The 13,058-nt window shown below is 33.8% G+C and overlaps 1 protein-coding gene across 2 annotated transcripts in view; it reads left to right on the forward strand.

Moving 5' to 3' along the window:
- The window catches only part of MERTK (MER proto-oncogene, tyrosine kinase), a 115,035-nt gene that overhangs the window by 98,956 nt on the left and 3,021 nt on the right, over positions 1–13,058 (forward strand). For both annotated transcript variants that reach the window (XM_074287687.1, XM_074287686.1), the window contains exons 13-17: positions 319–399; positions 2,136–2,228; positions 5,396–5,514; positions 11,639–11,748; positions 12,143–12,302. In XM_074287687.1, the coding sequence (XP_074143788.1) occupies positions 319–399; positions 2,136–2,228; positions 5,396–5,514; positions 11,639–11,748; positions 12,143–12,302 (563 nt within the window). The remainder of the gene's footprint in view (positions 1–318; positions 400–2,135; positions 2,229–5,395; positions 5,515–11,638; positions 11,749–12,142; positions 12,303–13,058) is intronic.

Consider the following 13,058-nt stretch of genomic DNA (forward strand, 5'->3'; position numbering starts at 1 on the left):
ATTTATCATTAGATTGTGAGTTCCCTGAAGATAGGAACCATTTTTTGCCTCTTTCTGCATATCCAGAGCCTAGTTCAGTTCCTGGCACATAGTAGGCATTTAATAAATATTTACTGACAAATTGGTCTCTAAGGTCCTTTCTAGCTCTTAGTCCTATGGTCCTATGCAACATACATGTATGGAGTAATGTATAAACATTTGCCTGCCTGTTAATTCTCTTAATCAATTGGCAATTATTTTGATGCTCTTAGATTTTTTGTATTTGTGGAGTAATTTTGCACAGGGTTAATATAAACTGTTTTTTTTTTAATTTTCTAGGAGAGTTTGGGTCTGTCGTGGAAGGAAATCTTAATAAAGAAGATGGAACATCTCAGAAAGTAGCAGTAAAAACCATGAAGTGTAAGTTCCCATTTGAGGAACATAAATACTATGTCAAAATATGTTTTTTGTCTTATATGTTGTGGGAATATGTGTGATCCACTAGATGTTGAAATATTCATAGTTTGATCACATAAATAAAATGTCTGCTTGGGAGAGAGAAAGAAGGGATGGGGGAAATTTTGCTATTGGGGAAGAGGTTGAGAAGTAAAGGAAGAAACTTTCAGGTACTCCTGTCATTTCTATTGGAAAAGATTCTAGGTATAACCCTTGTATCCCTGCCAGAAGTGTTTGGTTACTTGATCAGCCCCCAAATTAACCAATTAATCAATGGCTTGAATACCCTGGGATCAATACTTTAGTGCTTCAATGGATCCATGATCACATTTGTATGGGCTTTCTTCTCATCCTGTGTGATTCTTATCTATATCTTTCTATAACTCCTCCAAAAGGGCTTCTTCTGGGTCTTTCACTATTTTGCACATACCATGATTATATTATTTCAAATTAATAATACTTTTAGTAACATATAATAAGATGGTGCATTTTATTAAAAATTTTTTCAAGACTCATAAAGAAAACTGTTAAGTCCACTTATAATGGGTCCACTATTATCTTCACTCTTGTCTTTTTATTAATTCACAGCAAATGTTTTGTGATATATTTAATCAAAGTTGAAAGGTAAATTAAATTCTTTCAAAATAGAACCCCATAATTGGACAAAAGACAAACCAAAATGCAAAAGTAGACTTTTATACCACTACACATATTGCTTGGAAATTCATTACAATAAAAAGGAGTGATTTGTTCTATTAATCAATAGCAAAATTTGTTTCTAAGTATGTCCATTCAAATAACATGGACTGGATATGAATCATATATTAATCTCTCCTTTCCTTTTTAGGGTTTTTAGATTAGATTTGTGAGTATACACTTCATGTGTTTACCTGTAGGAAAGCCAGGTTATTCTTTTGCCTAATGGCATGACTGAGGTTTGCATAAGTAGAAGTGAGTAAAAGAAGGTAATATATTATGGATAGAACTGCTGAAAAATTTGTTGACCTTATTATTTTATGAATATCACTGGCAAGTTGATTTATTTCATGGAAATGTAAAGAAAAAGACTGATTTAATTTTTTAAAGCTTGAACCCTCTGAATGGGAAAATGCTCCCTTATTTAATACATTTTTGGAATCCTCTCCTTCCTGGAAGGTCTTGATCAAATGTTAGCTGGTCCTTCAAATTTCTCCGATTTTCACCCTCTTCTTCTTCTTCCCCTTCTCTAAGACAAAAGGGCATGACCTTTTCCCTCTTGAAACTCCCTAATTTTACCATTATTATATATCTGTTACATTTTATTTGGGGTTTATTTATCAAGCAGAGATGGGATGTGTTATAAAGAGGATTATTTTTCAGGTTAGAATAGATGGCCATTGAAGTCCCTTAAAAACCTGAAAAAAGTCTGTGAAATAAAAAAGTTCTGTATTTTTGTATATTTCTCAAATACATGGCAAGCTCCTGCGAGTAGGGTATGATTGTCTTTATGGTTCTTTCAGTGACTACCATTATATGCATATCTACCAGACATTCAACAAATGTTGATTGAATTTGTTGAATTATATCTTTAATGGAGACCAAAAAAAAAAAAAAAAAAAGAACAAGTCAAAGTGGAGGGTTAAAAGTGCTTCTTCCCTTTTACCCCTCCTGTAATTAGGTAAAATAATTTTGATCTCTGATTTTTTTCAATTCTTTTTCAGTGGACAACTTTTCCCAGAGTGAGATAGAAGAATTTCTCAGTGAAGCAGCCTGTATGAAGGACTTTGACCACCCCAATGTCATCAGACTCCTAGGTATGCAGACTAGATATTAGAAGGCCTGAAAAGAGAGAGTTCTCTTAAAATAGATTAATTGAAAGTAAACCCAGATGAAGAATTTCATTTTAACAAAATTTCACAGCTTTCTCTCCTCCAACCTTCTCTTGGACTTAATTTTGGATATGTGAAGACAAGCACAGGATCATTTATTTCTCTATTAGAGTGTGAAACCCTTGAGGAGCCATCTTTTTGTTGTTATTGTTATTGTTTTAATATTTTTGTTTTCTCCAGTTACATGTAAAACAATTCTTTTACATTTGTTTTTTAAACAAATTCCAAATTCCAGTTCCAGATTCTTTTCCTTCCTCCCCCCCTCCATTGAGGAGCACATGTGAAATTATGCAAAACATTTCCATAAAGGTCATGTTCCAAAAGAAAACATACTTTCCCTCCCCCCAAAAAACTTCAAGAAAAATAGAGGGTTTTTAAAAAGTATTCTTCAATATGTGTTCAGACACAATCAGTTCTTTCTCAGCTTTTTTCATACCTGTGAAAGTTCTTTTTGCTTTTTTTTTGTACCCCTAGGACCTAGCACATAGAAAATTCATAATAATAGTTTATTGATTGATTGCTTTTGTGAACAGTATAGACACAATGTGTTTTAAGTAAATTCCTCACATATACTCTAGGATCCTCAGACTTCATTTTCCTTGCTTCAGGCTGCCTGACTACCATTATCTTCCCTTTAATTTATATCTTCGTTCTCTTTCTCTGCATGCTTTTGATCACTCTTGTATTTCTGTGTTTCACTCTATTCTTTTGCTTATCTCAGATCTCCTAGGTCTCCTTATGGCACACTTACTCTCCTGTTGCATCTTCCTCTGACAGTAATAATGGTCTTGAACTCCACCTCCTTGGAGGGTTTGTTTTCTTATATGAAACACTGAAGAAGCCTCACCTACTGAAAATAGACTAATCTAATACTGCTAGAGGTTAGTTTTCTACTACTGGAGACTTTTATTATATTTTGCTGGTGATGGAATTTGGATGTTCAAGTTAACAGCTGGCACAGAATCAGCACAACTGGGTACTAAAGCAGGCAATCTGGATTGGGGATTTCACTTCTAGGCCTAATTCTATCCCTAATCATCTGCTTCATTAGCATGGATATGATTTCTCAATATAAAGGGGTTCCCCCACAAATAGAACATTCCCTACACACCACAGAAAAAGTGTGAGAGGAAATTAGATATTGTCAACAGAGAATTTGGGACCAAAATAGTGAATAGATGGAAAGAGTTATAGCAGTTCATATTTCTGTGTTGCTTTGTGGTTTGCAGAGCAGTCTTTTCATGACTTTGTGAGATAGACAGTGGGAATGTTATTATTTCCATGCTGTAGATGAGTAGCTGAGGCCCACTCATATAGGACTATTGCTTATCAGAATTGGGCTCACACTGAGGTTTTCTGAGTTCTTTGGCCACATTAGGTTGTTTCCCCCACTTTACCCAAGTTATACCTGTTTGAAGTAAAGGAACAGGGATTCAGAATGTTTACAACTAAAATAGTACATATCATTAATCTCAGGAACTCTTTTTCTTTCGTAAGATTTACTTTCCTAATTACAATTTTCTTAAATAGGTATTAAAACTAATTTTCTTATCTAAAGTACAAACAACCCTAGGTGCTGAGGAGGTGATCTATTCTAGGTTGCTGGGCTGATGTACATTAAAATTTAGTCACAAATTGTCCACAAAGTAATTCGCTGGGAATTGGATTATGAATTTGTAATTATGCAGATAATAAGCGACTGTTAAAACTACATACATAGAAAATTTCCTTAAAATTCCCTTAAACAAAAGCATATTAAAGACATTTAGTTGCATCTGCTTTGTTCTATAGATTTGAGCTTCACAGGAAGCAAAACATCCAATTGATTCTTTTACTAAAAACATAATGAATTTGTCTTGTGGAGGGAGGGTTCTGAAAAAAAATCAGATTTGGGTGGGAAAGTATAAAAAATGACTCCTCCAAGAGGAAATGATTCTATGGTAACAGCTGGGATCTGACAATGAGCTTCCCCCATGGGCAGTTTCTGTGCTGGTAATCTCCTTCTTTAGGCTGCTCTGAGAAATAATGGAGAAAAATATTTTTTCTATGACTAGAAATACCAGTTCCACCTATTGAAACAATATTTAATTCATCTGGGCATTTGAAAATATTTCCAAATTACATCTCATACCTAAAAAACTTATTTATAAATAATTACCTTCTAAAGACAATTGGTGTAATTGAAAGGGCACCAAATTCAGATTGACTCTGCAATGCTTTCTTATGTGATCTTGCACAAGTTATTTAACTACTCCATCCCTCAGTTTCCTTTTCTGTAACTTACAGAAGTTAATGCTTACTGGGTTGTTGGGAGTATGAATTGAAATAATGCATATAAAGTACTTGTAAATTGTAAAGTACTATAGAAACAGCAGTTTATTTTTATTACTAGTGATTTGTCTGAACCTTAGCAATTCAAAGTGTTTATAAGAGAATTTTAGTAATGATCTCTTATTAGGAAATGATATGTGTTAAGCATTTGTACAATGATTTTCCATATATAACATCTAATTTTAAGGGTACAATGTAACATACAATCTATCTATATTCTTTTATTTTCAAGCTATGTCTTTGTGGTGTGCTTTTCATTGTCATTAATTTCTGTTTACATGAAACTAAGACATCAGGGAAAATTTCATGTCAGTATGCACCACAACCATTATACTAAATTATGTTGAGAAGTGTGAAAATAGTAGATAGAATGCTGACTTGGAATCAGGAAGACCTCAGTTCAAATTTTTCAAATGGTTACTTACTAGTTATATAACTATAAACAAGTTACCTTTCTGAGCCTCGATTCTTTCATCTGTAAGTGGGGATAATACCTTCCAGAATTAATGTGTGTCAATAAATTAGTCAATATTTTAAGCATTTATTATATCAAGCAAAATGCTAAATGCTGGGAATACAAATTATAAAAAATTTGCAAAAGAACTGGATGCTGTTTTTTTTTTTCTGATAATGGAATTTATGTTCTGTCAACTCTTCATAGGACTGATTTTATTAGTCAATTATTCCTCCAGTATTTTGTTTTGAGGCTATATAAAAGATGGGTTTCCTCATACTAATTCATTTTTTTTAAACAATCATAGGTGTATGTTTAGAAATGAGCTCTCAGCGCATTCCAAAGCCAATGGTTATTCTACCCTTCATGAAGTATGGTGATTTACATACCTATCTGCTTTACTCAAGATTGGAAACAGGACCAAAGGTAATTATCATATCTATGGTCATAGGGATCCTAAATACTCTTCTCTATTCCTGGCCAAGAGTCTCTAATTTCTCTAAGTTGTTGTCCAGAAATCCAAATATTATTCTTAGACACCATCTTTTTAACTTAATGAAGGTTCAAGTGAATAGTCATAAAAGATTATTATCCTCTGCTTCTGTTGAAGTTAAGAGAATATTATACAAAGAGATCAGTGTATTATATATTCAAAACTGCAGTTAAGTCACTGTAGAAAATACTAGGGTAGCAATAATAATTATAGTAATTATGATAGTTGCATTTATATAGGATTGCAAGACACTTTACAAATTTCACATTTTATCTTCATAGTAGTTCTGGGAGGTGGATGCTATTTTTATCCCTATTTTAAAGACGGGGTAACTGAGGTAACGAGAAGCTACCTGACTTGTCAAGGATCACATAGCAAGTATCTGAATCAGGATTTGAACTCAGCATTTCCTTATGCTGTGTTAAGAGCTCTATTCATTGTACTACCCAGTTACCTCTAAGTGTCAAATGACAATAAACTTAAATACTGCCAAATCTTGGCTATCTTTTATCTTCTCAGGGAAAGTCATATCTCTTTTCTTCCCTCAGCTCTTCTCCTTAGAACTATTGGGATGATTTTTTTTTATTTCCTCAAAAATTATTTTATGCCCTCAAACCAAACAAAATCTTAGCTAAATATAGAAAATACTACTAGATCCCAGAGCCTATGAATATATAATGTGAGTTTTTTCCAAGAAATAATATACATAATGGAACCAAGTTCTAAGCTAAGTGATAGTGTCTTGTTAATGGCTATGGCTCTTTGGTCTTTCTAGATTTTGGGATTTGGGGAGTGATAGCACTTCCCTCCAGGAAATGGAGAATAAAATCTGGGCTCAAACCTGACTTTTCCAATGTTTTGCTGGATGTTTCCTTTTGGGTGTCTTCTTGGTACCTTAAACTCAGCATGCCTCAAACTGAGCATATAATTTTTAAAAATTTCTATTTATTTATTTAAATGCTTTTTTATTTTCAAAATATATAGTTTTCAACATTCACTCTTTCAAGACCTTATGTTCCAAAAATTTCTCCCTCCCTTCCTCCATCCCCTCCCCTAGATATCAGATAATCCAATATATGTTAAACATGTACAATTCTTCTATGCATTTGTCATGCTGCACAAGAAAAATCAGATCAAAAAGAAAAAAAAATGAGAAAGAAAACAAAAAGCAAACAAATGACAACAAAAAAGGTGAAAAAACTATGCTGTAATCCACATTCAGTCTCCATAGTTCTTTCTCTGCTTGCTGATGGCTCTCTCCATCACAAGTCTTGAAATTGGCCTGAATCACCTCATTTTTGAAAAGAACCATTTTCATCTTGTTGTTGCTATGTACAATGTTCTCTTGCTTCTACTCATTTCACTTAACAGCAATTCATGTAAGTGTCTCCATGTCACTCTGAAATCATTCTGCTGATGAACAATAATATTGAAGAGAACAATAATATTCCATCACATTCATATACCATAACTTATTCAGCCATTCCCCAACTGATGGGCATCCGCTCAGTTTCTAAGTCCTTGCCACAACAAAAAGGGCTGCCACAAACATTTTTGCACATGTGTGAGCCCATCATCTTATCTCCCCAAAATTCACTCTTCCCCATTTCTGGAGATAATGATGACTTCATTCCACTTCCTCAGGCTTAAAATTCCACAATTGATTCTTCTTCCTTCTCCCTTACTCATTCCTCTACTCAGTTACAAATCCTAACACTTCTCTTAGCAGTGTGATTACTATTTATCCTACCTCCTTCTTTCACATGGCTATCACTGTAGATCAGGTCTTCCTTGTCACTTAGCTTTATTACTGTAATAGCCTTCTAAACAATTTCCTTCTTCAATTTCCCCCTTTCTTTAATCTGTCCTTCCCACAGCTCAAGCACTCTTTCTAATACATAGATCTGGAGAGACAACATGAAAGAATCATTTTTAAAAAAAATATACACCTAAGGGAGAAAGAATGATATAAAAGTGTTGGATTTGGAGACTGGCTGTTGAGTAAATATTGTCTCATTTTTTATATTTCTAACTCTGTCCCCTAACATTGTATTGGTCCATAGTAGGTTCTGAATGAATGTTTGTTGATTCCTTAATAGAGTTCAAACCTCTGCTCTGAAACTTACTAGTTCACAAGGCATTTAATTTTTTCATGAAATGGGAATAATAAAACTTATAAAACCTAAGCCATTGGGTTTTGTGAAGAAAAATTTTGTGAACTCTAAATTCTTAAGTAAATATGAATTATTTCTTGTGTGACCTAAATCATAAACTTCAGTTTATTATCTCAACGACAATCTCTGAAGTTCCACCCAGCTTTAAATCTTATGATCCTGTGTTACTCCCTTCCTCTGAAATTTGTGCTTTCCAATTGCCTATGGGTTAATATGAAATTCATTAGAGCAAGGACTTTTTTCCTTTCGGTCTGTATATTCCCAGATTCTAGAACCAGATCTTAACCAGAGTAGACACAGAGGAAATAAATATTGAATTGGATAGAGCTGATTTGAATTGGATAGTTCTAAGACATGAGAAGGTAGAAAAGATGCTTGTTTTTATTATATTACTACAAAATTCTTTGATAATCAGTAAAACTTGTAGCCTTCTTTCTAATAAATCAGTCAACAAATAATTATTAAATACCCATTATGTGCTGGACACAATAGATTCTGTAAGGATGTATGTGGAAAGCTTCTGACACTATCTTGGCTACTCCCCATATTTGTGACTCAGAAAATAGGTCTGGCTTAGGAAGTGATGAGAAAAGTCATTTTTACTTAAGATTAAATTGCTGCCTTTTTAAATTAATTTTATAATTATAACATTTTTTGACAGTACATATGTATAAATAATTTTTTACAACCATATCCCTTGCATTTCCTTCTGTTCCGAATTTTCCCCTCCTTTCCTCCACCTCCTCCCCTAGATGGCAGGCATTCCCATACATATTAAATATGTTATGGTATATCCTAGGTACAATATATATGTGCAGAACCCAATTTTGTTGTTGTTGTTGTTGTTGTTGTTGCAAAAGAAGAATTGCATTCGGAAGGTAAAAATAACCTGAGGAGAAAAACAAACAAACAAAAAATGCTAACAGTTTACACTCATTTCCCAGTGTTCCTTCTCTGGGTGTAGCTGATTCTGTCCATCATTGATAATTGGAATTGGATTAAATTGCTGCCTTTTCTTGTCCACACGTATACTGAAAGCAAGAAGTCCCGGAAGTTTGGAAGGAAGTTCTGAATTCTCATTGCCTATCTAGCAGACTCAAGCCAGCATGTCATTGTTGACAAATAAGACAGCTTGTTTCACCTTTGCCCCTTTTTCTCCTGCCCCATTTTCTGTAATTTAAACCAATAATTTCATTAATACAAAACAGAAAAACCAGTTTGGAAAAAGTCATAAAACAACATTTTTTAAAGCTTCCTTTTGCTTTTTAATATATGGGGACAGAGTCAGCAGGATTAGATTCATCTTTCTCCTTTGACAGAAAGAGGTAAAGTTAAGCAAAATCCTAGAAATTCTTGAGATCTGCAAAACTTTAGTGAGCTCATAACCTCCTCAATACAAAGATCTTCCTGTGAGTGCAGTTTACAGCTGATACTATTTCAATATTCTTCCTAGCAACTTGCTAAGGCAGTTGGTTGGCTTAATGGATAGAGTACCTACCATCCTTAGAGTCAGGAAAAAGGAGATGGCAAATCACTCCAGTATCTCTGCCCCCAATCCCCCCAAACCCAACTCCCCCCAAAAAAAGTCAAACCTACAACCAAGAGAATGTGAAGAGTCAAACATGTCTGAAAAATGACTGAAAAGTCCTTACAGCTAGCATTTGTACTAGGTTTGCTGCAATTTGAACTCCTGGTATTTATCACATTGGCTTTTGAAATTTTAAATGGATTGGAGGGCACCAATCTGTGGTTTTACAAGATTACTTTTGTTACCTCAAACAGTAAAATATCTATCTTCCTCCACCCCTCCTCCCATCTTGCTGGAAACATTCCTTAGGTCTTTTAGCAATTTATAGGTACCACAGTGTATGTATTGTTACACATAGGCTGTCTTTCTGTAATCCCACACAGTTTTGTGGTTTCTATTATTGTCACTGTTATTATTATTATTATTTGAGGTCACATTTATGATTACTTTGAAAATATATTAAATGAGCGAAAAGTAAGCTCAAAGATCTTAAATAGCCACTGAAGTAGAAAGCACATATCTACTATATTGCTTGTAAGTTTTCTTACTGTTTACATCTGACCCTCAAAGGTAACCTTTAGGAAATTAAATTTCAAAGGTACCCAGTAAAATTAAAAAGACATTTATTTCTAATTAGCATGTAGTTCCCCAGCAGCCTTATTGCACATGAATAGATTAGAGTTGAAAGCAATTTATAATAGATACAATATGTGGTTGGTATGTAAAATCGTTCAGCTCAAGTCTGGCTTTGTGGGGAAAGTACTGCCAAACTTATGTTCCAAGGAAAGGAAAGTCATGGAAAGTTAAGCTCCCCAGGGAGTGTGTGGGTCACACATTATTAACCCCTAGATAGCTGAATGTTTTTGAATATGGATTCATTTCATTGTGACTTCAACTCATGCCTTCAGCAATTCAATAAGTCCTCTCTTTCTAGATGGAAAGTTTTACTTAAATCAGCATCTAAAGAACCATATTACACGAATCTGATGGGTATTTTATAAAGAAATCATGGGAGTTTATCCCATTTGCAGTTATCTCTAGGGAAACATAATTGTAGCATTTTAGAGCTGGAAGAAACTAGATTTCCATGTGTGCAAAGAAAAACAACCCTTTTATGTGTGTAAATAAAAATAAGTATTCTTACATGAATAGCTGGGTTTGGGGAAACTGCTTACTGTTGTAACAAATTTGTCTTTGATGGTTAACCCTCATCCAGTGGCTGAACAGCCTGTTAGTAATCAACTTCTCTGTGCTTAGTTAAGCCAGTCCTTGGAAAGCAGTCCTAGTTTGTCCCTGGCACTATACTCAGAAGGTCTTCCACAGTGGTAAAAACTTGCCAGGACTTCTGTTATCCTTGCCTAATCTCTTGAGACAGAAGTCAGGATTAATTCTATGCCACAATGAGACATCAGAATAGGAACTTTCTCAACACTGTACACATGCACAGACATACATAGATATAGAATATATAAGTACATAATATAGTATAAACATATAATATATAAATATGTTATAAATATATGCTCATCTTATAAAATATAGCCGGATATTATTAGTATATATTTATTAATGTTCAATATGGCACCGTGTCTTAATATCAAAATACAAAAAAAAATTCATTTGTTTGACCCATATAACCTAGAGACAGTGTTTTTATTCTGCTGGCATCACTTGACTGACTTCAGGATGGTTTCAGAGTGTCTGACATAGTACTGGGAATATTGAAATGAGCCCATTTTTAAAAATTAGAATACACTAGATATTTAAGTTTTTTCCCTCTTGGATTTCTAATGCTAGTTTCTAGTAGCCACATTTACCATTTTCTGTCTGGTAGGAGAGAGACAATTATTTTCAAGACATTTTAGAGCAAAAATAAAATAAAACCATATGGTTTCCAGACACATATGGTTAATTGGAAACAGGGATGTGGATAAGGCTGACTGATTAGTGATAAACAGAACTCCTAAGAAGCCAGGTAATTTTAAACTGGACAAATAATGAATTCCCTTGTGCATTCTACCAGTATTCTCTTTCTACTGGCTATTTGGTCAGCAGTAACAGTACCATTTTGCCTTCCTATTTTATGAAGAGAAAACCAAGTGGATATTTACTATGTCTTAAAATGATGACATGAAAACATTTTTTTAAAAAACAAAGATAGCCTGAGTTTGTTTGTTTTACAGTTTTTTTCCTTTGGAAGTTTTATTTATGATACCAATAGTATGGAAATTTAGTAATTGCACTCTTTTGAAAAGCAGATGCATATGTTTGATGTGGTGTGGGAGGCCTTTGCTTGTTTCTTAAGGATAAACAATGCTTGGATATTTCTTAGTTTTCTCTTTCTTGTTCCCTCAGCATGTACCTCTGCAGACCCTACTGAAATTCATGGTAGATATTGCATTGGGAATGGAGTATCTGAGCAACAGGAATTTTCTTCATCGAGATCTAGCTGCCCGAAATTGCATGTAAGAATTTTAGTGCTATATTCATCTTTTAAACTCATCATACTTTTTTATGATTCCTCTGTCAAAACAGGAAAGGAAATGATGATTCATTCCATTTTAAAAGTTGTTATAAGGGGGGAAATCAGTATATACGGGAAGATAGATATTTTGTATTTCAGAGAGTAGAAGTACAGGTGAAATTTTATATAAGAACTGACTTTTACAAAATTGTAGCATCCAAGGGTTAGAAAATATTGCAAGGATCAGCTTGACAAAGTTCTAAACAATATTTATGAAATAGAACTGGGTCCTTCATATTCCTCTCTTCATGATTCATCATCTGAATTTTTTAAGTTACACAAAGGAATTAGTATTTTAAATCTGTTGCTATTAAAGTTCAACTTTCTGCTCCTAGGTTACGAGATGATATGACTGTGTGTGTAGCTGATTTTGGTCTCTCTAAGAAAATTTACAGTGGTGATTATTACCGGCAAGGTCGGATAGCCAAGATGCCTGTGAAGTGGATTGCCATAGAAAGTCTTGCTGATCGTGTCTACACAAGCAAAAGTGATGTAGTACGTATGAAAAGCTAAAAACAGCTCAAATGAGGAAAATTATAATTTAAAAAAAAGAAATGTTCAGTAGACTCTTTTTATTATTTCAAGTAATTGAGAATGTACTTTGAATTTTCCTTTGTGATACCATGAGATATTTTAATTCATGGAAAAAGAAAGCATGGCATAAAGTCAAGGATTTAGAATCAGAAATACTTGTGTTCAAATCCTGCCTCTGAGACTTACTAGCTGTTTGACTCTTGGTAAATTAACTTTTCAAAGATTTGAGGCTGTTCTAAGGATCAAATGAGGTAACAAATAAAAAACAGCTGTCAGACTTTAAAGCATTATATAAATGTCAATAAAAGTATTATAAATGGCACTGGAGTCAGGAACACCTAAGTTCCTAAATCCAATCTTTAGATACTTATTAACTCTGAGCTTGAGCAAGTTGCATAATCTGTCTGCCTCAGTTTCCTCAACTGAAAAATGGGGATAATTTGTGTAATTGTGATGTTGGGATGATCACATAAAATAATATTTGTAAAAACATTTAATACACTAGTGGATACTTAATATTTATTCCTTCCCTTCTGTATTACAGCCTGGCATTCATGAGATCCAAACTTCTTCCCTCACTTAATAAAAAGAGAATGATTTTGATTATCAGATACCTTAGAAATATTACATAAGGAAATGAGTTGATCTAAGTAAAATTATCTGGAGTCTTCAGAAGAAAAATGTCCCATATCCACATAATGAGTATTATTCCAACTT

The sequence above is a fragment of the Sminthopsis crassicaudata genome, chromosome 2, assembly GCF_048593235.1.
Source record: "Sminthopsis crassicaudata isolate SCR6 chromosome 2, ASM4859323v1, whole genome shotgun sequence".
NCBI lineage: Eukaryota > Metazoa > Chordata > Mammalia > Dasyuromorphia > Dasyuridae > Sminthopsis > Sminthopsis crassicaudata.